At 39.1% G+C, this 26,402-nt stretch overlaps 1 protein-coding gene across 1 annotated transcript in view; it reads right to left on the reverse strand.

The window, feature by feature from the left end:
• Positions 1-8,009: 8,009 nt before the first annotated feature.
• Positions 8,010-26,402, reverse strand: part of LOC139934337 (homeobox protein OTX2-like) — a 37,326-nt gene continuing 18,933 nt past the window's right edge. The window contains exons 3-5 of the mRNA XM_071928517.1: positions 24,634-24,824; positions 17,051-17,202; positions 8,010-11,017 (exon numbers count right to left, since the gene is read on the reverse strand). Of these exons, the coding sequence (XP_071784618.1) occupies positions 10,487-11,017; positions 17,051-17,202; positions 24,634-24,824 (874 nt within the window). The 3' untranslated portion in view covers positions 8,010-10,486. The remainder of the gene's footprint in view (positions 11,018-17,050; positions 17,203-24,633; positions 24,825-26,402) is intronic.

Here is a 26,402-nt window from a genome sequence, read left to right on the forward strand (position 1 = left end):
ACATGGAAAAAGTCGACTTATTATAATGAGTTGAGCATAATAAGCTGTGGCATTGTTAAAAATTTGGATTAGACGAAAATTTACTGTGAAATTTACATGCAAATTGTTTTCTGAAAGCTTTGAAATTTGTTACAGCGACACTACAAGATATGCCAAGAATTTAAGTGCATACTTAGTGCATGTATGCCGATAACTAACTATTTTTCTTCTCTGTTTTGTAAATGTTTTATGAAATTGTGTTGGTTTACGACTGGCTGGATTTCTGATCACAGTGAAAGCTCCTCACCCCCGGGCAATATTAATATATAAAAACAAATTATAATTTTTAACAGTTGGGGTCTATCTCTCTTTGTATGTTGTGCTCCCTATATCTACTGTGGTAAAACACAAACCGCCCCTAACCCTCAACCTTCTCTTCCAACAAATAAAATAATAACTATCCGGTTTATAGCGCCCTCTGGCGTTAGTTGATCACTATAGCAATTGACTGAAACAGACAGGTCCAATGATATCAATGGATAAACTTGCAGTGACGTTGACTTTCTTCTGCGTTATATTGGTCTACTCCGAAGTGACGTATAGTGATGTCAGGTTAGAGTTGATATTGAGGGGTTGGGTTAGTTATAGTTAAGTTTAAGGGGCATGGTTTCCTGGGGTTAGAGGGGTCAGGGTTGATAAGTTTTTTTTTTAGGATCTGGGTTGCCTAGGGTTAATCTTGAAGTGTTTGGGGGTAACGTCGCACTAGTCATTAGAGAATTTGAGTAAACTACAGTTGTTTTGTGCAAAATGTAATTTATTTTTAGCTTGCAGTGTTTAGATGTATTTTAAAACATAAAACATCATCAATATTACATTATACTGATATTTTTACACCAATTAATTATTAAAGCACTAGTGTATATTATGGTGGATTACATAAAGTGCTTACACTGCCAGCAACTATTTTTTTAGCAAAAACAAATTCTAAAGACCAAAAGGGGGCCCTTGATATTTAAAGGCCTGGTTCTTTATAATTTACCTCGACTTCGTCTCGGTAAAATTATCAAGAACCAGGCCTCGTTGGGATTAAACCACTAGTTGAAAATCTCTTAACCACACATTGATTCCCTTAATAAGAACAGAATAAGGAATTTTGTAGTTGTTGTTTACGGTTCAAGTCAAGAGTGGGCGTTGTACCGCGGGCACTATACTCAAAGACTATTGCCCGCTCTTGTACTATTCCCGCAAAACGCGCGCGCGCGATCACTAGCCTATATTAGTTCATCCCACGTGACCGTGTTTCAGCCAACCACAATACAGAACAAGCAAGAGGTGTGTTTTAGTGTTGAATAGTATTTACATCATGGGAAGCGGCTGCCGATGACTACTTGAATATTTATTAAAGGCACTGAGGTGGATTTCACAAAGGTAGTCCTAACTTAGGACTAGTCCTAGGCAATGCTAAGAGATAGGACCAGTCCTAAGTTAGGATGAGTTACTGGTCCTAACTTAGGACCAGTCCTATCTCTTAGCATTGCTTAGGACTAGCCCTAAGTTAGGACTACCTTTGTGAAATCGACCTCAGGACACAATTAGCTGCCCAAAACCAGTTTTCTCACTTGGTGTATCCCAACATGCTAAAATTAACAATCCTTTTGAGAATTTGGACTCAATATTGGTCATCAAAGTTGCAAGAGAATAATGAAAAACGCACCCTTTTTGTTTCACAATTCAGATGCCTAACAAAATGCTTCAGTCTTTAATTATTTGAGTTAGAAATTACCTCTTTCTAAAAAAAAGTTGTTCCAAAGGGGAGCAGTTTCTCACCATGTTTTATATTAACAGTTCCCCTTTCCTCGTTACCAAGTTAGTTTTTATGCTTAAAAATGTGATTTCCCCTCAAATTCTATGTCAGTTCGAACCCTTTATTGGTGTATTTTTTAGCCAGTTTCCGGGTCAACTTGACCTAGAAATATGTCATATTTAACGGGACTTCCTATAAGCTATAACGGGACTTCTTATAAGCTATAACCTCCCCTCACACAGGCCCCCTATAGAACACGGCCCAGTTTTATGGCTATAATGTTTCAACCAAACTCTGTCCATACAACCACCATTCTCCGCGTACTGTGCAAGCGCTAAAATATCTGTGCAAGTTCGAAGCAAAGATTACGTATGATGAGTTTCCCAGCGCACAAGCAAAAATATCCCTGCTAAGCTTTGTGAAATATGTATAAGCGATAATATCCGCGATCCGAAGTGTCAATTATTTGCTTACGCAGTGAAGCAGAGTAAAATTGGACCAGTCTTACAAGATTTCCCCTCATGTACTAACATTTTTTTACTTTTACATGTTTGACATGTAGACCTTTACCAAACCTACTTACAGGGCAAAATTTCATGGCTCTGATAACCACCAAACTCTGTGCTTACGATCACCATTTTCCGCTTACTGTGCAAGTGCGGAATGTAATGTGCGAGCTTGGAAGCACACAAACAAAAGAAGTCCCTGCTAAGCAGTCTATTTCGCTAGACGTATTAAGCACATAATTTACTGCTTCTGCTAAGCACTGAATCTTTGCTTTCAGAGCAGAGCATGACATTGGGCTCATTTGCACAAGCAAGTTCTTATCATGATAGGCCTGGGTGACTAGTGAAATTTACTTCTCGACTAGTCGCACCTGAAACTCATACAATACTTGTCGAGATAAAATGCGGATTCTCAATCAAAAGTTGTGCCACTATGTGCTGTAAGAATATTAATTATGTTGCGAATAGTAGTAAGCAACACAACTGGTTCACCAAACAGGTAGTCGGGACAATTTTTGTAGTCAACGTTTGGGCTTTTGATGATTTTAATGCTTTTAAAATGACCATCAATAAAATATATCTTAATCTAAAAAAGTTTAGAGAAGTGAACAACATGTAATTTCATTTTAATCGAATAAATCATGTTTCTGAAAGCTGGGTTTGTTTACACAAGTAACTGTAAGCTGAAGGTAACACCCCAAAAGTGCTTGACATTAGAACTCATTGTTAAACGGACCGCTATGTTTGTATAGCGCCACCAATAGCTTGCGTGTGACCAGGTAGCACATTGCTAAAAAAAGATGGTCTTTGCTAAAATGAATAAGTGCAAGTAGGGAAATGAACTGACCATTACTCAATTCAATTCAATTCAATTCAATTCAATTTACATTTATTTCCACAAAACATTTCCACAATATTATTGAACTTACTTTCTCTTCCATTGTAAACTTACAACTTCTTCCTTCCCGAGTGAAATTTTCATTTCTTTATCTTTTATAAATTTCTCCCATGTACAGTTTGAAAATCACTGAACAGAAACAGACAATAAGTGTTGACTCATTGTTGGTTAAAAACTTTACAAAATTAGGAGACTTCAGGCCTGTATGGCCAGTTTTGTTTTGTATATAGAGCTTAGGTTGACTTACCTACACGTGAGGACGAGGCCAGTCAATAGCAACGTTCCAGAAACATCTGGCAGATCCGCTCACCTTCATGGAGGTTAAAGAAAAATGTGTTCATTTTGACAGCATGGATTAAGAGTTTCCTTTAAAGGCAGGGTATTATGTCTTTCGGTAATTGCCATAGACCAGAATACTCACTTGGTGTGTCCCAACATAATGCATCAAATATCTTTAAGGCTCAATTGGTCATCGAAGTTGCAAGCAAATAACGAAAGCAATAGAGAAGATATAAAAATACCCTTTGGAACTAAATAAGTAAGCTTTTCAGATGCTTGAGAAAGGCTTCGTGTCTGAAGCCTTTTTCAATGTTCAAAACTCTTGGTAAAAAATAAGTTACCTCTTTCTTTCAGAAAACTACATTTTTTCTTCTTAGATCGCTTTGAACAATGTTCAATATTATCAACAGCTGTCCTGCCAGTGCTCTTTGCCAAGTTTTTATGGTCGTTTTTGCCAAGTTTTTATGGTCGTTTGTAAAGTAGCCTATATACCACCCCTTTAAAACACCGAATGCCGAATGATCAAATGAAGTCACATATTATTCCAGGATTAATTACTTAAAAAGTGTGATCCCTATTGACACAATGTACAGTTGATCATTGCCTTCAGATCTCAAATTGCCATTTCAATAATGACATATGGTGTATTTGCAGTATCGCATGTTGCCCAATGTCCAGTTAATTTATAACGTGGACTAAATCCTTAACGTACCCAAATCATAGTGTATGCCAAAGTTATTGTACTCCTGGCTTGCTGTCATAGCTTAACGTTCCCAGTCTGACCATGCATAATAATTATCTTTAGAAAGAAGACAATTCTTAAACCCTTGTCCACTCTATCTCAATAGAAGAGATTCTATTATAGTTTCACTCTGAAAAGAACCCCAAGCTTCACTCGTATCGATCGTCCCAGTAGATAGACAAGACTGGAATTCTTTTCTTTCTCAGCCGTGAATAAAGAGCCGAGGGACGGGAGGCCAGCGATGCGTGTCCCGGGTCGTTGGACAGGTTGATTCTCCCTCTTTCTCGGACTGTAAAGACACAAGGGATGGGTCCAGAGGGCTAACAATGGACAACCGTGCGCTATGTGACGCAATTAAACCTAGGTTTAGAACTACCATTCCATTCAAATGTCAGCAGCCATTGTTAGCAATGCTGTCAATTTACCAGGGTGGAAGAATGTTTCCCTTTTTCATGGAAAGGGAATAATTGTCACTTTGGTGACAGATAAACGAAGATGTATCGCGTGTGTCATCCCATTGCGGAGAGTTGATAAAGTATGGCTTTAAATGATACTATGGCAAGATTATTTAGTTGGGTTTAAGTGGTGAAAAAGTCAACTTCTTAATTTTGGTTTTTACCCATACACACATCGGTGTGTGGGTAAAAAACCAAAATTATTATTCTTTATCCCCGATGCAAATTTAACATCTGTTAAGTCAACTTCTGTTATACACTGAAGAACAAAGGGATGTCTGCAATGGGTGTTTTTGTTTTAACAAGACTGAATATATAAATCAGACTAAAATGCATGTTAAAAACACTGGACACTATTGGTAATTGTCAAAGGCAATTTTTGTGTCTCAACATATTATGCATGAAATAACAAACCTGTGAAAATTTGAGCTCCTTTGGTCGTCGAAGTTGCGAGATAAATAGAAAGAAAAAACACCCTTGCCACACAAGGTTGTGTGCTTTAAGATGCTTGATTTCGAGATCTCAAAAAATCAATTTCTAAAGGTCTCGAAACCAAATCCATGGCCAAGTAAGTCTTTTATGCTGACAATTATTTTGAGTAATTACCATAGTAACTTTAAAGGCAGTGTACACTATTGGTAGTTACACAAAATAATTATTAGCATAAAACCTTACTTGGTAACGAGTAATGGGGAGAGGTTGAAAATTTAAAATATTGTGAAAAATGGCCCCCTCCGAAGTGACGTAGTTTTTGAGAAAGAATTGATTTTCCACGAATTTGATTTCGAGACCTCAGATTTAGAATTTTATATCAAGCATCTGAATGCACACAACTTCTAGTGGCACTGGTGTTTTTCTTTCATTATTATCTTGCACATTCGACAACCGATTGAGCTAAAAATGTTCACAGGGTTTGTTATTTTTTGCATATGTTGGGATACATTAAAGTGAGAAGACTGGTCTTTGACAATTACCAATAGCATCCATTGTCTTTAAGATGGAATTTCAAATGAAATTGAAAATATTTCTCAGAATGTACGGTATAGGCCTACGACATGAGCACATTTTACCCGTGGGATTATAAAATAGAAACAAATCTTTGACATCAAGAGATGATTCGATACTACGTTCTGAGTAAATGATTTGACAACACATTTTCAAGGAACGTTACAGAATTGGTAAAAAAACAAAAATCGTAAAGATCACAGATTTACATAAAACTTACATGGTGTAATGATGATGATAGTAAAAAAACATCACTTGAAATATTTCTGTCTGAAATGTCATATTTGACGAGAAATAAATAATCTAATTTCGCGTTTGGAGTTAATCGCTTAGTGAGCGTTTTATTCATTTTTATTTTGGCATCGACGCAGTGCAAATTTGTAATCTGTCTTTCACTTTTCTCTCGTGACCTAGATGGCCGATCGATCTCAACCTTCTACAGGTTTGTCAGTTTATGTATATGGTGGATTGCATTAAGTGCTTACCCTGCCAGCAACTGTTTTGTTAGCAAAAACCGATTCTGTAACGTTCCTTTAAAAGAACGATGAAAATATTTTGAAAGAACATAGGCCTAGTTTGTTCACAAACATGGTAAGCACACAAGATGTGTGAAAAAAGTGTTTTTTCTTCAATATTCTCTTGCAGCTTTGATGATTGGTTTCCAGTGCCTTTAAAAGTGTTTTCCACGAGATAGTTGGTCAAGTTGTTGCTGGTTATGTTGTTGGTGGTGCACGCAGGTCATATTTGACTCGGATTTGGGTCTCAAGAGACGTGACCCAAGTCTGAGTCACGTTGACCCGGAAATTGGTGTACAATTGTTTTATTTCAGCTCTGATTCAGCTTGACCTATTTGTGGGTTATTTTACATTCCGGGTCACATTAACCTAGAAACGGGTCAAGCCCTATGGGAGCCGAAACCAAATCAATACTGATCCGCGAGTTTGTTTTATTGTGGTGTGACGGGCGGGGTTCTTATCACGCAAGACAACCCCTTCCATGTTCGGAAAAGGGTTTACCCCTCCCATGTTCGGAAAAGGGTATCAAGCCTATACTATTAACTGATCGCCACAATACCGGTTTAGCAAGCATTATACGTAGACAAGACCTATATCAAAGCCATGCCCTTTCAAAAACGAAACATATAGTATACATGCCTGAGACTGGTTCATGTTTATCCAAAAACACAGTGGATTATCTTGAAGGCAGTGGACACTATTGGTAATTGTCAAAGACTATAGCCTTCACAGTTGGTGTATCTCAACATATGCATAAAATAACAAACATGTGAACATTTGAGCTCAATCGGTCATCGAAGTTGCGAGATAAGCTAAGCTTAATCTCTCTAAGGGATTAAACTTCCTTTGGAAAATTATGAAAAGTTGCATTTCAAACATATTGGGAAAGTATTGTATTCCGCTCTACCATGCCAGGTTCCTATAGTGGATGACACCCAAGCCTACATCCTTACAGACTGTGAAGGAGGTCACCCTGTTTCAGCCCTTAGGAGTTGAAGGCTCCTAGTGGATGATACCCAAGCCTATATCCTTACAGACTGTGAAGGAGCTAACCCTGTTCAGCCCCCGAGAGTAGGTGGCTCCTAGTGGATGGTACCCATGCCTACATCCTTACAGACTGTGAAGGAGGTAACCCTGGTTCAGTCCCCAAGAGTAGGTGGCTCCTAGTGGATGGTACCCAAGCCTACATCCTTACAGACTGTGAAGGAGCTTTCCCGGTTCAGCACCGAGAGTAGGTGGCTCCTAGTGGATGATACCCAAGCCTACATCCTTACAGACTGTGAAGGAGCTTTCCCGGTTCAGCACCGAGAGTAGGTGGCTCCTAGTGGATGGTCCCAAGCCTACATCCTTACAGACTGTGAAGGAGGTAACCCTGGTTCAGTCCCCAAGAGTAGGTGGCTCCTAGTGGATAGTACACATGCCTACACCCTTACAGACTGTGAAGGGGATAACCCTGTTTCATCCCCAGGAGTAGAAGGCTCCTAGTGGATGATACACAAGCCTACATCCTTACAGACTGTGAAGGAGGTAACCCGGTTTCAGCCCCAAGAGTAGGTGGCTCCTATATAGTGGAGAGTACCCATGCCTACATCCTTAGACTGTGAAGGATGTAACCCTGTTCAGCCCCCGAGAGTAGGTGGCTCCTAGTGGATGATACCCAAGCCTACATCCTTACAGACTGTGAAGGATTTATAGTCCGAATCAGTTAAGTGTAGCCTCGCCTACAATCGGGCTTCTGGCTTTGTGGTCTCTCATAATTAAAACAAAATAATGAACCTAGAAACTCTTGAACACATGTGTGAAATAACGAAAGAAAACAACAGGTCTAAAATTACCCTGTTTTATTTATTTATTTTTACTTGAAACGGTGATACCCTGTTCCATTAACTACTGATCAAGTCAGCAGATTATATGAACCCTTTTTTTACTCAACCAAGTAAGTTCGAAATTAAAGTGCTGACAGAAGTGAATCTATAAATTTATCATAAATAACATAATAAAGACAATTTTAAAAAGAAAAAACGTTTAAACAGTTGTCAACTTCAAGGTTATACATGCACCGTGACGTCACAGAGGACTCCGGCCTTGTTCTCATTGTGTGGTAAATTTGATTATAAATGATATTTTGGGATCGCAAACTTATATCGAATCAAAATTATCAAATAACCTGATCCACAGAATTTTACAGAAAATCTACAAACAGTGAATATTTTCAAAACCCTGCTTTCACTTTTTTTACTTTATCTTCACAAATAATTTACAAACAAATGTTCCTCAACAAGTTTTAAGAGGTTTTCTTTTCTGTTTTTACATTCTAATATTTTTTACATTATTTTGTTTAAAGTTCAGAATAAGTATTCCATGTTTATCTTTAATTTCAGCTATCCACAATGTTTACCGATAATTTTCATATATACAAAAAAAAAATGAAAAACGAAAGAAGAAATTATGAGTAATCGATGAGAGAATCGTTGTTTTTTAAGTTTATTTAAAAAAACACTAAAAAAAACGTTGATTCTTTGAAGAGATTGTTAATGGTGATCTAATGAGTTAACTACAGAGTCAAAGCACAACAACACACTGAAGTCAGGAGCTACGATACAAACTAATTGCTACAAAATAAATATCTGGTCCGGTTTTTCCCAAAGGAAGTGAACGAATCTAATGGTGCATTATGGGTGTGAAATAGATAGAGGGCGCCCCAACCCGGCGCGATGTGCAAAACAAATTACAAAAATACCCTGTGGTGAAGTTAGATGTACGTTTTCTTTATACAAATAATTTCATTTATAAAACATTACTATAAAGATGTCTATCTTAAAATACAAAGTACCCTGTATTTTTACCGAATTTGTTAAGTTTGAAATCCCAGCCTCATAACTTTCTTTGTAAATAAATGCTTTCTTAAATACTTTTTGCTTGTTGGTGGCTCGACTCGACCATGGATAATAATTGTTGTATTCCTGTCTCAATATAGGGGCATGTCATTAGGGCATACTGTCTACAAGCACTGCTTTTGAATAAGATCCTTCTGCAGTGTCAAATTTGTTTACATTTAGTTTTCGAAACCTAGACTGTAAAGATGTGATTATGATGATGATTGACGCATATTTTGTGTTTACACTATGGGAAAATAAATGAAAATTTTAGTCAAACGAATTCGAATGAATTATAAAACTGGAAACAGATTACCCAATATCCCCCAAAAACCTAAATCGACAGTGACGACCAATGCTCCGATTACCCGATACAAACATTAATGTACGAACACAGAGTTCGACGACCTTTTGATATGGACCTTTGTCAATAATTAGAGTAGGATTTTTGTTAATGGAAAAAAATGATGATAACGAAAAAATAAGTCAAGATGAAGTATTTTTAGGAGGGGAAATCTAAAGAACAGAACATTTCTTAGGTAGGCCTTCAATTTCGGCGATTGTCAACAATAATCAACAATAATATTTGTTGTCTAAATCGTACAAGGTATTTTGTTTCTATCTTTATAAAATGCCTTTAATTTAAAACACATTTTTGAACATTTTCATTTTAGTTGCATTTGAATGACGCCCACACCACTGTAGTTCCAGTCTGTATGTAAATAACTTTGTGGTGCAGTATTTGATTATAGTTTGTTCACACAAGACGCAAATAATAAATATTAACGTTTTAACAATCAACCCCGATCACACTTTAAAAACTCCCGGGTCAGGGAAGAACTGTTTTCTGAGTCCCGTTGAGCCATGCCGGGTCAGGTTGACCCAGAAACTGGCTAACAAATGTGAACTTGTCTCAGATACTATGTCAGTTTAAATGGTATTTTGAAACACATTCATGGTCAAACTGACCCAGCCAAGGCTTAGGCTCAATAGGACTCGAAATCCGGGTCAACTTTGACCTGGAAGTTTTTTGTAGAGTGCACGCTGACGTTTCGAGTTGAAAATTCTTGGAATGTTTTCCTTAGTTAATAACAATAATAACAACAATAATAATAATGGTGGATTGTTTCAAAGCTTTTTTCTCTCTAGGCGCCGCATACAGCTGTTTTGATGGTAGCAAGAACAGTCTCAATACACCGTCACATTTCAGAGTTCGTCTGTTTGCCGGTGAGGGCGCTAACATGAGGACCTTCTTTCTGTTTGACCCCAAGTTGACCCTAAGAGTTACAGTGGCTCTATGTAGATCTTTATACTGGGGTGTAACAGTGGATTCTGGTCCATAACCTTCTGCTACAATGCATCCCCTTGTAGTAGTGTGGTCGTTTCATCACTAACTTGAGGGGTTTTCCTTCCCACGTCACAGCATGTTACAGGACTTGGAACTTCCACGACGGATCTTTAGATTCTAAACAGTCTGCATTGGAACTGGGCATTGACCCGCCCATGCCAGGGTGTGTTTGAGTGAGCTGCGCAGGGGCAGTACTCATGTGTGTGCTGTTCATAGATGACGTCATCTGACTCAGGGTACCACCTGGGAACTGCGGGACACCAGGGAGGTAATCCATTGGGTTACCGAAGTAAGGTGATGACTGGTAGCCCTGGGCGTAGGCTCCCTGATGGGCGTTGGTCATAGGGTACTGGTGCTGCATACAGCTGTTATTGGAGGCTATAGATTCACCCATGGACGGTGGGGGTGGGATTGAAGCTGGGCTCCAGATACTATTATTGTTGGGCATCGAGGTGATGGGCAAAGACTTGTAGGAGGAGGGCGAGTCGCTGCTTGGGGGCGTGTCTCTTGATGGGGACTTCTTCTTGACTGGGCGTGGCTTAGAGGGCGTGCCGTTCTGTTGTTGCTGGGCTTGTTGACGGCATTTTGCTCTTCTGTTCTTAAACCACACCTGGAAAATAAGTACAAAAATGAGTTTTATTAGTACAGATTTAGGTACAAAACAGTTAAACTGTAGCCTCCTATTGGAAATACAAACAAATATCATATTTCATTATACAAATGCCTGATAGTAGTTAATTATACTCTTGATCGATTTTTGTACATACGACCTTCAGAAGTAAATTTTGTTAGTGAGATGATGTTATTGCCAAGCGTTGATTACCAAGGCTTGCCTCGGCAAGAAAGCTCCCAAACTAACCCAATACATCTTAGAACAACAAAACCCCCAAACTGATCAATTTGCGAAAACCCCGCTCAATCCTGCAAAGCAGCAATTTTAACACATATTTCTTTTTGGCGCGCTTTGAAAACTCTCACTTAGACGTATCCATCATTGATTGTGAATTTCCTCCCGGGCTGTATGCGGAAATGAAACCTAATGACATGGAAACCAAGCAACAGTATACGCTTTTGGCGGGAACGCCTAGATATACACAACATAAACAATCATCAGTTTGATGTTTTGATACACCAATTTCGAGTTAATTGTGCTTCGTTTTCCCTCGTTAAGCTTTTTTTCATGGCGAGTATAATTATTTGTATACTTGACATTTCTGACGACAAAGCTTGACCAGAATAAAAGTCTTTGCTTGTTATCTATTGATTTATAGCACAAAGGAACAGAGCGCGAACAATGTTGAGAAAACAATGGAATAGAGAGCGAGTTGTGATTGGTTGGTTCCAGGTGCCTGGATCAATGGGGTACAGAAACGAAAAGGGTAGATGTGTTTTTCAATGGCGACCCAAACATTTAGGCTGCCAATCTCAATGCAGTGCGACATGTCACAATAGTGAACAGGGGGTGAGTGACATGTAAACAGTGTGACATTGACACTTGACTTCTTGACGTCAATTTACCCACTGACTCCATATCAATCTCGAGTACATGTTGCGTAATGAGTGTGTGTGCTTACTAATGGCGGGCGTGTTGATATAAGAACAACCTGGGCAAACACTGGCACTGCATAAAATCTGACCAAAGGGCGCATGTATTTAGTGTGTTGGCGTCACAACCAAACATACATTAACCAGAGAGCAAGGCCCCAACTGAGTAACATTTATGATAATTTTGCTCTCGAGTATGTAAAACGTACCGATCTTTTAATACCTTTTCGAGGAGTGGAGTTTTGCAGGAAAGTGTACCATGAAGCAACATATTCATAAGCATTGTGTCAGTCCATATATAAATGACAGCGCTCTGTCCTTTTCTATATAGTCAGTCAAATCACGAAAGAGTTGCCCTGAACCTCGTTTGAATTGCCCTACGAAACTAAAACCACTTTGTTTTATACTCGAAGAATTTAAAGTTAGCGTGCGTCCTTAAGAAAAGGAACAGAGGTTTATTTAGAGTGCTGTCTTCGTGGACTTTGAAACTATCGCTGTTTTACATCAAACATTAGATGTTTCTCTTGTACATCTTTTGTCCGCCCAGTTTATTCAACCACCAATTAAACCACTCACTTTCTACCCCAAATAAGCAAGGCCGGTTGAAAGAACAACATGTTTCATTATATAACCCGACTTCCCAAGCACTTCAGAGAAGTTGTTGGCACTTCAGCCAAGCTTCGAACAGAATGAGTTTGAACACCTGAGTCTCTAAATTGGTTCAAACCAACCCCAATCTGGACGCAGACAGAGAGGGGTGCGACGCCAAATGTGTACGGACAAACATTACAATGGCGACAGGCTGACGGTGTGGGCAACCACGGGATCAGAAAACCAACAAACGGCTAGCCGGACCAAGAGTAACACCCCTCTCCGACCAGCACAGGTCCGAGGTGGTCAAACCAGAGAAGCAACCATGATTCGACTGTTTTTAGGGGAAGTTGGAGCGCCAGCCAAGCAAACCACGGCCCACTGTTTGACCACTTCCTGGTTTCCTTGAAACAGTCAACTCAAAACATTGACACATTAAAGTCAAACCATATACGGCAATTACCACTGTGCAAAAACTATAAATCATTAAACTGCAGTTGATCAAAACTAAAGAAGTAAAATTGGGGTAAATTATTAGCAATATGAGTTGGGCAACCTGCATTGTTTCAGTTTTGACATTGATGCACAACACGTAACAGTCTTTACCAGCGGTTGCTACCAATGCGAAGGAACACTTCGCTCCTATGCACTCATTGCATTTAAGATCGGAACAATTAAAATTCTAAGAACTTTCCATAAAATGAAGCCGTTCCAGTCCTATCAGAGTATAACCATCTGACTCAGAATAACAAAACAAACTTCTCAGGAGTGGGACAATGTTTTGCTACCACAGAAAATTAAAGATACCAAAAGCATGGCTTTGGAACGAACAGCTTGTCCGTTGAAGCTATATAGACAGAGAGTGGATAGTACGTGTAACACACGTATCACCCGTTGTGTCTAAAGATAAAGTACCTCTTAATGTCGAACTACTCAAATGTACCCCGGGGTGGTACATGACCCACGCCGTAGCGTGGACATGAAAAAGTGGAGTAATTATTGTCACAGACTAATGTCGTAATTGATTTTTACGAATCGTGCAGGAGGAGGGCTACGTTTGACGGTATACAAATCGTCTTCAGACGGGACAACATCACGAAGTGGGATCTTGGGGACCAATCATTATGAGATGATCTTTCATTACACAGTACTGTTTTTTTCTTTCTTCGATCGATAACCGAGAGTGCTATATATTATGTAGGTGGGCTTGTATAATATAATGTTTATGTAACAAATAGGTTTCAAAAAGTTGAATTTAAACACAGTTTTATCTTTTCTATAAAAAAAAATGTTGAGAACAAAAGTCAGAAAGACTCCAAAGATACCTGGACATAATTATCTCCAGTTTCTATATTTGTTTTTCTTTTTCATTTTTTAAAGATTTATACTTATTTGTTAGAAGCACCCAGTCACTTGGGAATGAAATAATGTATTCAACTATATAAGACTGTGACGGACCGATTAATTCTCACGCTCCTACTCTGCCCGTACATTTGCTGATGACAAGGCCGTTATAATAGGGGCAAATTACATTGTTTACCTCGAGGGATGCTTAAACTTAACGATCCACGACAATAAAATGGTGCATGGGATTGTAAAGAAAGCTCCCGTATATTTAACATCCGTCATGTCTGATTAGTGTTTTACGACCATCTTCAACTAAATTTACCTTATTCAACCAAAAAGAGTGGGGGGGGGGAGACCAATTGTATGCATAATCACACGGTCACTGATTTGATGTTTTAGAGAGCCTGGAAAAGAGAGAAGAAAGGAAGGAGGTACAAAAAAAAACCTCAACACCAACCAGAACTTTATCAAGGAATGTGACTTGCTTTAACTGGGCGACACCTCGCAACAAAGGAACCCCAACACGAGGGTAAAGAATTCACGGGTAGAGGCCCCGATCACGGCGCAAACACTGCCGGCGTGGAAACGGGACCGTAGGAAAATAATTTGCAGCTGAACTGTGAAAGGGGAGGGGAGCATTGTTAAGTTTTCTTTGGGGCTGTAATTGTTAAAAGGGCACCGGCAATGGACACCTGCAGGCAGGCGGGGGCCTAGTCTGGGTAAAAGACTTAAAATTAAAGGCAATATTTTTTCTCCTCTTTTTTCCCCCCTACAACTGCTTTGGATTCTGAAACATTTGAAAGTCTGAGGGAAAACTTCAACGTTAAAAATACTATTGATATTTCAAGCTTTGACAAGAAGTTTTAGAAATCACAGTCAGTTTGGATCAGAACACTGATTTGAACGTTTTCACTTCTTTCGTGCGGGAACCATATTCTGTCCTTTAATGTGTACTGTCTTGATAATGAGAATGGGTAAAACAAAAGAGCGAATCCTGGATATTTTGTAGTGAAAATTTGTACTTTGTTCAGTAACTTCATAGAGAAATGACTTGCTCTATGCTTGTACCCATTGCGCACTAAGCTCACAAGCAACATTAAATAACGCATTCCTCTGAACACTCACAGAAAGGCAAGAAGTGGGGACGCGTAGCACGGGGTCAAAAAGTGCACATCTACCGGTGGCCAGGAAAGCAACACACACCCTGTCACCATATGGCCCGCTTCAAACCCCACTCCACAAAAAAGGGGGAAGGAAGGAGGCCCGGTAGTTTCGTCTAAGGACTAGAGCTAATTAGGTGCGTTCGGAGTTTTATTGAAAGGCGGTACAACCCGGAGGCAAGTCTCGCACCCCGGCCATTCACTGCAATGATTGGGGTATTCACAAACGGCTAACCTTACCCCTCGGGGTCGAGATCCCCAAACTACAATTGCTGAATATTCCCCACTGTTACACGACCGATACTTTAGTATTATAGTATCACAAAGTGGCAACTACTGTAGAAAATTGCATAGAAGTAGCAAGGAATTCTCTTGATCACCCAATCTCTTCAACTAATACAGATCTTTGGTATTAAGAAACAAATTAAAGAGTTTGAACATAATGAAGGGGTTTTCGCGTTTATCTCTTCCCAGCCCTTAGTCGTTTAATTGCACTATACACTTACAAAACAAAGTTAGGGATTACAATCACCTAGTGTGACCCCTTTATCACTGCCAGAGGGGGTTTTAATGTAATCCGGAAGAGCGGTCAGAACAGCTGAAAGAACAGCCCTCAGATACGACTGAAATTTACTATTCGATAAATCGTTTCAATAAATTTGAAATTATCACTAAAGAAAATTATTTATGTAACGGTTGCTACAAAGCTTTGTGTAATAAAAAAAGTATCGCGTCTTAAGAAATGATTTTTTCTTTTTAAAAGGAATAGACTTGTAGAGGGCCTTTTGTTTCAGCAACAAGTTAGAACCGGGGTCTTTTTTTTTCTCAATTTTGTTTCTTTCTAAGGTGGCCGCCAAGCATTTTAATTCAAACTGGCCACCAATTCCCCAGTCTCAAGTCACCACTTTTTGTTGTTCTCAAAAAATTGGTAAGTCAAATGAGAAAGAAACAGAAAATTGTCTCTCAAAAGGATGGGGGGGGGGGCACACGATCAACTGGTATGAAACCGATATATTGTTAATTATCCCCATTACTATTTGTGAGATTAACACTGTGTTTAAAAAAATAAAAAAAATAGATAATCATTTAATATACCACTTGTAACGCTTTGAATGATAACAAAACCGTTAATGCTACTCAACTGTGGACAACGTAGGCCAACACGCGACAAAATTAAGAAAAACTGAACCCAAATGCTGATACGAGTTTACCCGATGCAAGGCACCGCACCACATATCAGTCATAGGGACAAGATAATACACTATCCACAAAATATAACAGTTTAGCATCTAGCCGATCTTTAAAATTAATTAATTAACGCGGTCTTGTCGCAGCTCACTAGCATTTAAGCGTTAAACCTTCCGGTAATGAGACTTCAATCCATGGAACCTGACCATGCGTGTGAATTGGTTGCGACGAAAATGCGTCTCTTTTCACCGAAAATTGAAATTTGTTCACGTTTGTCACGGACGCTTTGCTGTGACTTTACGCCTTAATTTGTTAAAGAGAAACTTCGATTTAGAGAAGCGCTGCACACACACAGTAAAGGCATGATGGTAGTGTTAAAGGGGCAGGTTGCCTTGGATCGGGCGAGTTAGTCTATGAAAAGGGTTTGTGACCGTTCGTTTTCGATTATGGTTATAAAGATGTTTAAAAGTAGAAAACAATTAATCAACAAAAATATGCCTCGAAACATCGTGGTTTTCATTTTACGTCTTGAACTTACTAGGCACGCCAATTTGTGGAGTCAAATTTTTAGAGTAAAAGGAAAACCACACACTTTCGAGGCGTATTATATGTGGATCATCATTTTCGTCTTTTCTCTGGAGCCATATGCCTTTTATAACAAACGGCTTCGAACGCTTTTCATAGAGCAACTCGCCCGATCCAAGACACGTTCTCTTGAACGTTAGGGCCTATACTGATGGGAAAAAAGTTTTTGGTGCATGCCCGTTGGGTGAATGATAGGGGGCAATTGTTTTGTTGTATATTTAATTTACCTGCACTCTGGACTCGGGTAGGTTGATCTTCAGGGCCACTTCCTCTCTCATGAAAATGTCCGGGTACCTCGTCTTGCCAAACAGCGTCTCTAACACGTCGAGTTGGGCCCGTGTGAAAGTTGTTCTTTCTCGCCTGGTTTTCCTTGGCGGATCTGCGAAAAAACCAGGAAAGTGGGAAAAAAAGAGGATATAAAAAGTGTTATTGCCTCAGGGTTTTGTTATAAAGTAATTCATAGGCGCCGATTTATTTTTGGGCAAAAGTTAAGGGTATGTTTGTAGCCCAGTCCTTCTTGTACGTTTTAAATGCGTCCAAATCACCCCGATTATGTACCCGCGTAAGTCATCACGAAGTGGGAATTAGTTGGGTGTCGACAAAATCCTTCCGGAAGGACATTATTTGATTTCGCTGGATTGTTTTTATGTGTCTGAAAAGACATGAAACTATTATGTCTGGACTCTTGCAGAATTAGCATTCTCACGCCTTGTTTAATGAGGTGCAATCATTTGGCAATAATGTTTGTACTTCAAAGGAGGTCTAAAACTTTGCACACTTTTGTTCCGTTGTGTTACAGTCACAACATCCAACAGATTAATATGTGAAGGTACATGCATAAAATATATAGAAAATTCCTCAGCTGGATTGGATTTTGAATAATATTTACTCCTGCTAATGAAAGTGCTATGAACAAAGTGGAAACATTAACAGTTGTCATAGATAATGTTAGTGTATAATGCTCACATAACAGTTCAATGATTTCTGGACGCATAATATTTGCTCCTGCCAACAAAGGTCATATGAAAAAAAGGAATAATTAACCATCTTTACAGATAAGTACATGCATGTTGCCCACAGAACAGTACAATATTTTCTGAACGCATTGCATATTGGTTTACTCATTACGAAACCGCATCCAAGCACCACAGCTCATTTCTTTTTAAAACAAAAATATTTAGGCAAATACACGTGGTTAACGAATATATGAATTTCAAAGTGAGTTTGTGACTATTCATTAACCAGACATCAATTACTACTGTCAATATGAGCCCTAGCATTAATTAGTGACATGCGAAATGTTCAAAGAGTCAAAAATTTCGTAAATGAAAGTTGAAGAAAAAAAACCACCACAAGATAGCCCTTGTTGGTTGCCGGCGACCGAGCATCCCAACACCAGTGCAACTGACGGGTGTGTACAGACGGAAATGGAGGACGGGATTGAGTCACAAAAACAACCCTAAAGCAGACTGGGTGAACTAGGGTGGAAGTTGGGCAAAAAGGTCCGAGTTTGCACACCATAAAGTACCGTGATTCAGACCAACCTTCCAGGCCAACCCCGCGCGTGTTTAGACGGCATGATTGCGACAGGAAAGACACGGTTTCAGGTTTCAGAACAACAACATTTTAACAAATTTCCTCGGAACCTAAGTGACTGAAAAACAAAAGCATGTGTCATCCAAGATGAATTGGGATTTCGGGGGCAACTCTACGATTGGTTAACGCACAGACACCATGTAATGACTCGTTGAAAAAAGGCCTGTAGCTTAATCACAAGTTTGATTTGTATAAAGTCTCAAATTTCACTCTGCTCAAAGGGGAAAACATCATATTGATAAATGAATCTGAATACAGACCAGAATTGGTCCATTAAATGAAAACATACAAATTAAACAAGTTTCTCGACAGGCAGATGCAAGAAATTACACAATGTTTTTGTATAGGTACAGTCATTCAAACGGTAGGCGCTAAATACCTCAACAATTTAAAAGTTTTACCCAAACTAAATAATTGATACAAAGGCCACATAACCGAGTTAGATATTTTTTGGGGAAACCCCGGATCCCCACCTTTTGCATGTTCTGGTACATTTCGAACATGACCACTTCTTAACATGGAATTTGTTTTCGCAAATGAACTTTAAAGCCATTATACACTTTCGGGACAGAACAAAAACAAAAAAGTGCACAGATTTACAAATAACAGGGTTTACAGAAGTTAATGGTGAAAGACTTCTCTTGAAATATCATTCCATAAAATGCTTTACATTTTTGAGAAATCATTAAAACAATAGAAATTCTCGTTAGCGAGAATTACGGGTTTATTTTAAACACATGTCATGACACGGCGAAACGTGCGGAAACAAGAGTGGGTTTTCCGTTATTTTCTCCCGACTCCGATGACCGATTGAGCCTAAATTTTCACAGGTTTTTATTTTATATAAAAGTTGTGATACACGAAGTGTGGGCCTTGGACAATACTGCTTACCGAAAGTGTATCATGGCTTTAAGTGAAGTACCCACATATTTATGCGTAACTTAGGGAAATGGTTATAGCTATTTAAATGCTTTTATGCTCGACTAATTTTCAGAGAAAAATCGATAGTAAAACGAGCGGGCAATCATACTTAAAATTCATTACAATGCTTGCTAGTTTATGGGGAGAATTCGAACTTTAAGCTACAATCATGATTTTTTTGGAAAACTAACCAACAAAAAAACTACTCTTAAAACACGACGTTTGGATCTCGTAGAATGACCCGGTTATATTTTTGGTCTGAACTAACCGCCATTTTTGAGAGAACATTTCCAACAAGCAAGCATCCGGCTTTGATTTCTACGCGAAACACAATAAAAAGTGTCCAAACTATTGTTTCAAAATTACAACGTGTTCATAAATCACCCTTTCTCGAAAGTAAAACTTTTTAAGAACAAAAAACGAACGCAAAATTATTCTCAAAATACGATCTTACAGAATGACTCATTTACTTTTTCGTCTTAAATATCCACCATTTTTTTGAGAAAATTTCCAACAAGCATCCGGCTTTGATTTCTACGCAAAACACAATGAAAGTGTCCAAACTATTGTTTCAAAATTACAACATTTGTATACATCAACCTTTCTCGAAAGTAAAAAGTAAGACCTACCAACGGGTATCTATTTATAAAAACAAATGCCGAGGGTTAAATTGGCGCTTAGAATACGTACTAACTTTTGAAAAATCCAAACGCCGTCACAACTTTCCACATTTACACATCGTCTACATTTCAAGACTAGTTGTTAATAGTACAAAACGAGTGGTGACAAAAATGTCCCCAAAATCCAATGAATAAAATTTGCAAGCAGCACACAACAAATTGAGAGGATTTTTGGACAAGGAACGCCCATCATGAACTCATACATACCATGAAGCATCGGGTTCATAATCATCAACCCAGGCACGGGATACGAGTACGGACCCGTTTCAGTAGCAGCAGAGGGAGAATACCCCTGAATCAAACACCGATTCTGATGATACATTTCTAAATACGACGCGAGAAAAGACTAACTGCCTTCCCCCCAAAAAACTGGCTAAGTGGATGAGTACGATCTTAAGAGTTTAAAAGACTACAGAGCAAACAGCGATCTTCATTCGTCAGTGATTAGCGGGATACTAAAGTTTTCCGCTTGCTGCGGGCTTTACAATCCCTCGATCGGTGACCAGACGTATAGCTCGTAAAAGTCAGCTTGAATAAATCATCGAGGTAGTGGATAACTCAACAATGCTCGTAAAATAAAGCACAAAATTACCACGGAGTGCGTTAAAATGATGGTGCTAATGAGCACCTTTGATAATACCGAAACTTTGTGGCGATGGTTGAGGTGCTAAACAGAACAGACAACTGGGTGAAAACAACGGCACGGGGCAAAGGCTGATAACATGAAAAGTTGTGGACAGTTTGGGCCGAGTGAAAACAAGCGGCATGTTAGTGTTATTTGTAAACTCACACCTAAACAATAGGCTAGCTTGCGGGTACGCCGAGCCAAACGAGTTCAAAGAAAAATACTGACTTAGGACAAAGGAGGACACCGAAATTACGGTGTTTGTTTACTGGTTTAAGGAGCAATAAGCGATTAGCTATATGTATGACAAACACTGGACAATTAGTCTGAACAAAATATGAGATATGGGCCTATGAGGTGCGAAATGCTGGTGCCCCCTCAAGGGCTAAAGGTAAAACAATGGAGACATAAACTAAAATGCACGTTGTTGGATCTGCAAGATGGGTTAAGCAAATTGTTAATAACCATATTTTGAATCTTCCAGAGAACATTGAAATGAAAGCGATCCCCCTATAAGGAACATTTCCTGTTTTTCAAAGAGTGGTGCTATCATTGGCTAGACTACACACACTGCGTAAAGTTGAATGTGTTCATCAAGTCTGCGTGGAACCTTTGTGTAATAAAGGAGACTGTGCAAGTTACAAGGCGGCCATTTTAAATAAAAGTTGAAATTTATGTTAAAATATTCGCCTTCAATGGACCCACAGTATAGGCATGAACAATATATTATACCATTTCCCTCTGGTATTGATAACCAGCAAACTTCAAGCGTCCGAGACTTTATTCTAGCTATACCTACTTATTGTCAAATCGCCATGAAGTTGTAAATAAAGAAAGCCGACAGACATGACCCCGCAAAGCTCATGATCTTAAAACTTAAAGGTACGGTATCAAAATCTATTGTTTAGCTCAAACCTACCTCCATGGTAAAACATTCACCTTTAGACCCAAGTCTGGCATCGATGAACTTTTATTTAAGACTTTTAATTTTCTACTATGCTAAAAAAAGGGGCCTGACCAGGCAAACTTTGCTTGCCTACCAACAGTCTCAATTGAAATCGGTTAATAAGCTGAAAGTTACAATTGGTTTTCGAGAAACGGCTCCCTCTGAAATAACAAAGTTTTCGCGAAAGAAGTAACTTTCGACGAATTTGATTTCGAGACCTCAAATTTAGAACTTGAGGCCTCGAAATCAAGCATCAGAAAGCACACAACTTCGTGTTACAAGGCTAATTTTTCTTTCATTATTATCTTGCAACTTCGTTGACACTATTGGTAATTACTCAAAATAATGATTAGCATAAAACCTTTCTTGGTGACGAGTAATGGGGAGAGGTTGATGGTATACAACATTGTGAGAAACGGCTCCCTCTGAAGTGCCATAGTTTTCGAGAAAGAAGTAATTTTCTACTAATTTGATTTCGAGACCTCAAGTTTAGAACTCGAGGTCTCGAAATCAACCATCTAAACGCACACAACTTCGTATGACAAGGGTGTTTTCTTCTTTCATTATTATCTCGCTCCTTTGATGACCGATTGAGCTCAAATAGTCTTTGACTATTACCAATGGTGTCCACTGCCTTTAAGAATATTCTTATGTGTGTGCTTTGTGAACGGGCATCTACAGTATTTCTCTTTGATGACATTTTGTTTAAACCTTTCCTCTTTCATGAAAAAAAACATGGCCACATAATGTGTATGCATGAAGATTCAAAACAAACAAATTACATAACTATTAAAGCACTCTGCAGTGAAATAAGCCTACATATTTAAATGATATTTAAAAATTTCACATTGTAATTTATTTTTTAAAAGCCTACACACACTTCACGACTTATCTGTGATAAACTCAAGGTGGTCGTTAACGTATTTGATCAAACTCGGGATGTCTTTGTGTTTTGTACGAATTGGCATCAAGTAAAAACAACAGTGAATTTAGTTTCTGATTAAAAAAACCCACATAATTTATTTGTTTTTATTTCAAATTATTCGCCCAACCCACCCCACCCGATATCCCCCCCCCCCCACCGACTGAAAAACCCCATAACCAACGTTGTTTTCAAAAATGCACGCAAGTTAATGATTAAACTACTTGGCGATATTGGATTGGTCAAATTGTTGATTCTAGGTATTAAGTTGATAATGTTCAAATAAGACCCAAGGATTAGCAAGTAAAGTCAATTATTATTGCAACATTTTTGTTTTGTCATTCGGGAAAGGTGAACAATGGATTGTGGAAAACAATTTTTTTTCTTGGGTGTCAGTTTGGTTTTAAAAATTGTTCCTCTTGAACAAGTTGCAATGTTCGTAGTGGCTTGGCAATGCTATGTCCAAGATATTAAAGTGGGTGCAAGATACTGTTTCGGCAATACATGCTATAGAATGGCCAGCCATTCAAAGTCAGTATTTGTTTAATAGTTCTAAAACGCAATTTTAGTTTCAAATATGAATATGAATTATATTGTCTTTTTATTAACTAAAACGAATAATGATGACTAAATTTAATATTTTTGGATTATCACTCTACGTGGACTTTTGTATCCTCCCCAATACTAAGTTTGATCTTAACAAAGCATCAAGTTCAAAAGTGGATTAGTTTTTCAAAACAAAAATACAAAACTAAACTGGTCGCTCCATATCTCCAACAAATCGGTTCCCGATTACCGCATGCCACCATGAATACATAATCCACATCCTCTCAGCTTAAAGGCTCCACACAATCTCTGGTATTTTAGTTCTGATTCATATAATACCAGTATAAAGCTCTTTCTTTTGGGGGACTTTGAATGGAATAAGAAGAAGAAGAATCTGGGCAGCTTGGAAGATAGAATGATTTTCTTTCAAGTGTTCGTTCCATGAAAAGAGCGTGGGGGACTTATCCCATCAAAGCTTATCGATCCTTGCAGAAAAATTCGATAATATTTGAGCCATGAGTGTTGACAAACTTTCCTGCTGGAGATGGACGTTGAGTTACTACTGTGAAGATGATGTTGTTGTACCACACACACGCTCTCTTCATCCCTGTGTCTTTGGGTTTCTCAAACTCCCCAAAGGAAACATCTTAAAATCGATAAGAGGGCATCTAGACCATGCCACTTTTCTCTATCCATGAATGGTGCCATTTGGGGCTCCGGGACCCCTAAACAATGACCATACACTCCATCAATCAGAGAGGGGGAAATTTGGCTCTCCATCCGGTCAGTTTGACGATCGATCGCCTCCAAAAGTAAGCTTTTATTAGTGCGTCCTCGACACCGAAAACAGCCCCGGCTTAAATCCAAAAATTACCCCAGGACAACCACGCAGCCGTAGTGCACAAACCCCAAGCAGTACTCATTAAAATTGCATGAGTTTCGGAGTCTGAAATGTTGAGTTGAAATCGTGGAGAAACAAATGGTCCGAAACGAAAACAGCCGGCAGTGGAGACAAAACCCACGAGCTAAGATTTAAAAACCAGCTAATCCGAGACAGAGTGATGGTTGACAAAAAGTACAAATGAACTTTAACCTGAACAATTGTGACAACAGCATCTTTATATAAATCTACTTTTGAAAGAGTCCGACTGCTTTACAAGACATCAGCCAGATAAAAACAAAGATGAACAGATTTCAGCTATTTAAAGCTATCATACTCCCATTTAAATTTGTGTGCGTGTGTGGCAATCAAATTCCCCAAAGTTATAATATTATGAAACATGTAAACCTACAAAATCATAGAGAGTGTAGGAGTCAGGGCTTGGTTGATAAGATTTAAATACGAAATATCAATATTGTTTTACTTATTAAAATACATGTAAATATTGGAACCAGTCAGTGATGAGGGGAGATGATCTCCTTAATCATAATCAGAGGCTAAACGGATAACCACATAAACGTCTTACATTCGACAACATTGACACCTACAGCTTATATTCTGAACCCGTCGAGACATGTAGTTCATGATAATAACGAAAATGTCATGATATTATGATAAACGAAAATCAACTTACTGTGGTAATTCATGGCCGGATGAAGCGAGTCAACGTTGTGAGCGGCCAGGCTGATGCCGTTAACTGAGAAGGGGGGCCCCTTCATATTCGGTGGACCAGGTACTGGAGGTATAGTGTACGCCATACCACTCATTCCACGTATTGGGAAAGCCGTGTCGATGCTGTGCCGGTCAACCCCAGTGAGAAGCGAACTGCAGATAGAGGAATAAAAACAGCAACGACGGGGCGGTCAAAATCAAAGACGATGAGTACAACCCTCTTGTTTTAGAAAACTGGGTCTCAATAGTTCATTAAAAAGCAGCAGTAATGGTTTAAGGCCGAGAGCTAGTGAACACAGTCTCTATACGCACACACGCTATACAGGTGCTTGGACCGCCGGCGTTAGGGCGCTCTAATCTCTGTGTATGTTCCGAGTGAAGTGATCAACCAAAGTACGGCCCAACATTTTGTTTCCAATTGCATGGACGTGTACCACGGCAATGGGTGCATACGTGATGCGACGCGCACGCTGACTGGACCATACTTGGTGCTGTGCCGAGTCACGTGGGGGAGCGAGCAGCCAATCGGCTTAGGGTCATCCTCCCATTGTTACACTCTCGTACATGTCACTTGTTCAACTTTAGTTTGTACAAATTGAGCTTGGCCGTAGTTCTCAATCCGCCTATTATATACAGTCCTGTCTTTTTATCATTCCCTTTTTTTCCTCTCTCTCACGTCTTACCGCTTGACAACCGTTACCCATGCCTTTAGCGAGGCTTCTTATTCATAATATTCGTCATCCCTCCCCCACTTGGACAAAAGCTTCCACATTCATCTCAGTATAATAGATGGGTATTAAGGCTTCGTTTGAGAGGGAATGTTTAACAAGCTGTACGAAGTCTATGGAATAAAAGCCGCCGTTCATCAGCTAAGAATAGCCGGTAAATTGGCGCTCATTTCGGGCACTCTGCCGGCCCAAGACGGTCCGGGCCGTCCTCGCATACTCACTTGCTTTCACATCGACTTTTTCGTATCTATTTTTTTTTCTCCTGATGAAAAACCCAAATTGTAACCACTCACAGCTTCTATCACAATTCAGTCTACGTTTTGTCTTGGATAGTCTAAGTGCATTCTTTGCTATGTACTTGGCTATTATACGTGTGGAAATTCAACCGAAATTGTAAGAATGTTAACGGTTTCCCGGCCAGGACAAAACAAAATTATACAAACTTAAACATCTATAAAAAACGACTTGGACTTTTGTAATTTTGGATTCGTCAACCCCTACGTGTCAAAGAACGATACGTAGCTGACATCAAACATAAAACACCAATGTTTTATTGTGGGGGTTAATTAATTGCATATTGGCAACCTTTTCACTAAAAAGCGCTTGTTGATGACCAAGAAAATTGTCCCCAGTTTATATTATTGTCCATGGTCAAAACAATAAATGTATACATGTATTGATGATGTCTTCATGGCGCTCATTGTATTCTAATAAACAAAGTCCATGGTCAAGTGACTATCTATTGAGTGGTTGACACTGGGGGCTTATAGCCAGCCTTTATGGAAGTCCCAGTGAATCACGCGTTGATCTCTTGAGATGTGTTTTTAATTCATGAAACGAACCATAAGAATTGACGCCTATTTTGTCTATATACAAGATTGGGTCAACTCGACCCGTTGTGGATTACGCAGGCGAAGGCCGTGTGCAATTTGATGGCTACAGCTACGGATGTTTCTAGGGACGTCTTATAGGCCATATAGGTGATCCAATCGTATAGCCTTAG

Source organism: Asterias amurensis, chromosome 1 (genome assembly GCF_032118995.1).
Source record: "Asterias amurensis chromosome 1, ASM3211899v1".
NCBI classification, from domain to species: domain Eukaryota; kingdom Metazoa; phylum Echinodermata; class Asteroidea; order Forcipulatida; family Asteriidae; genus Asterias; species Asterias amurensis.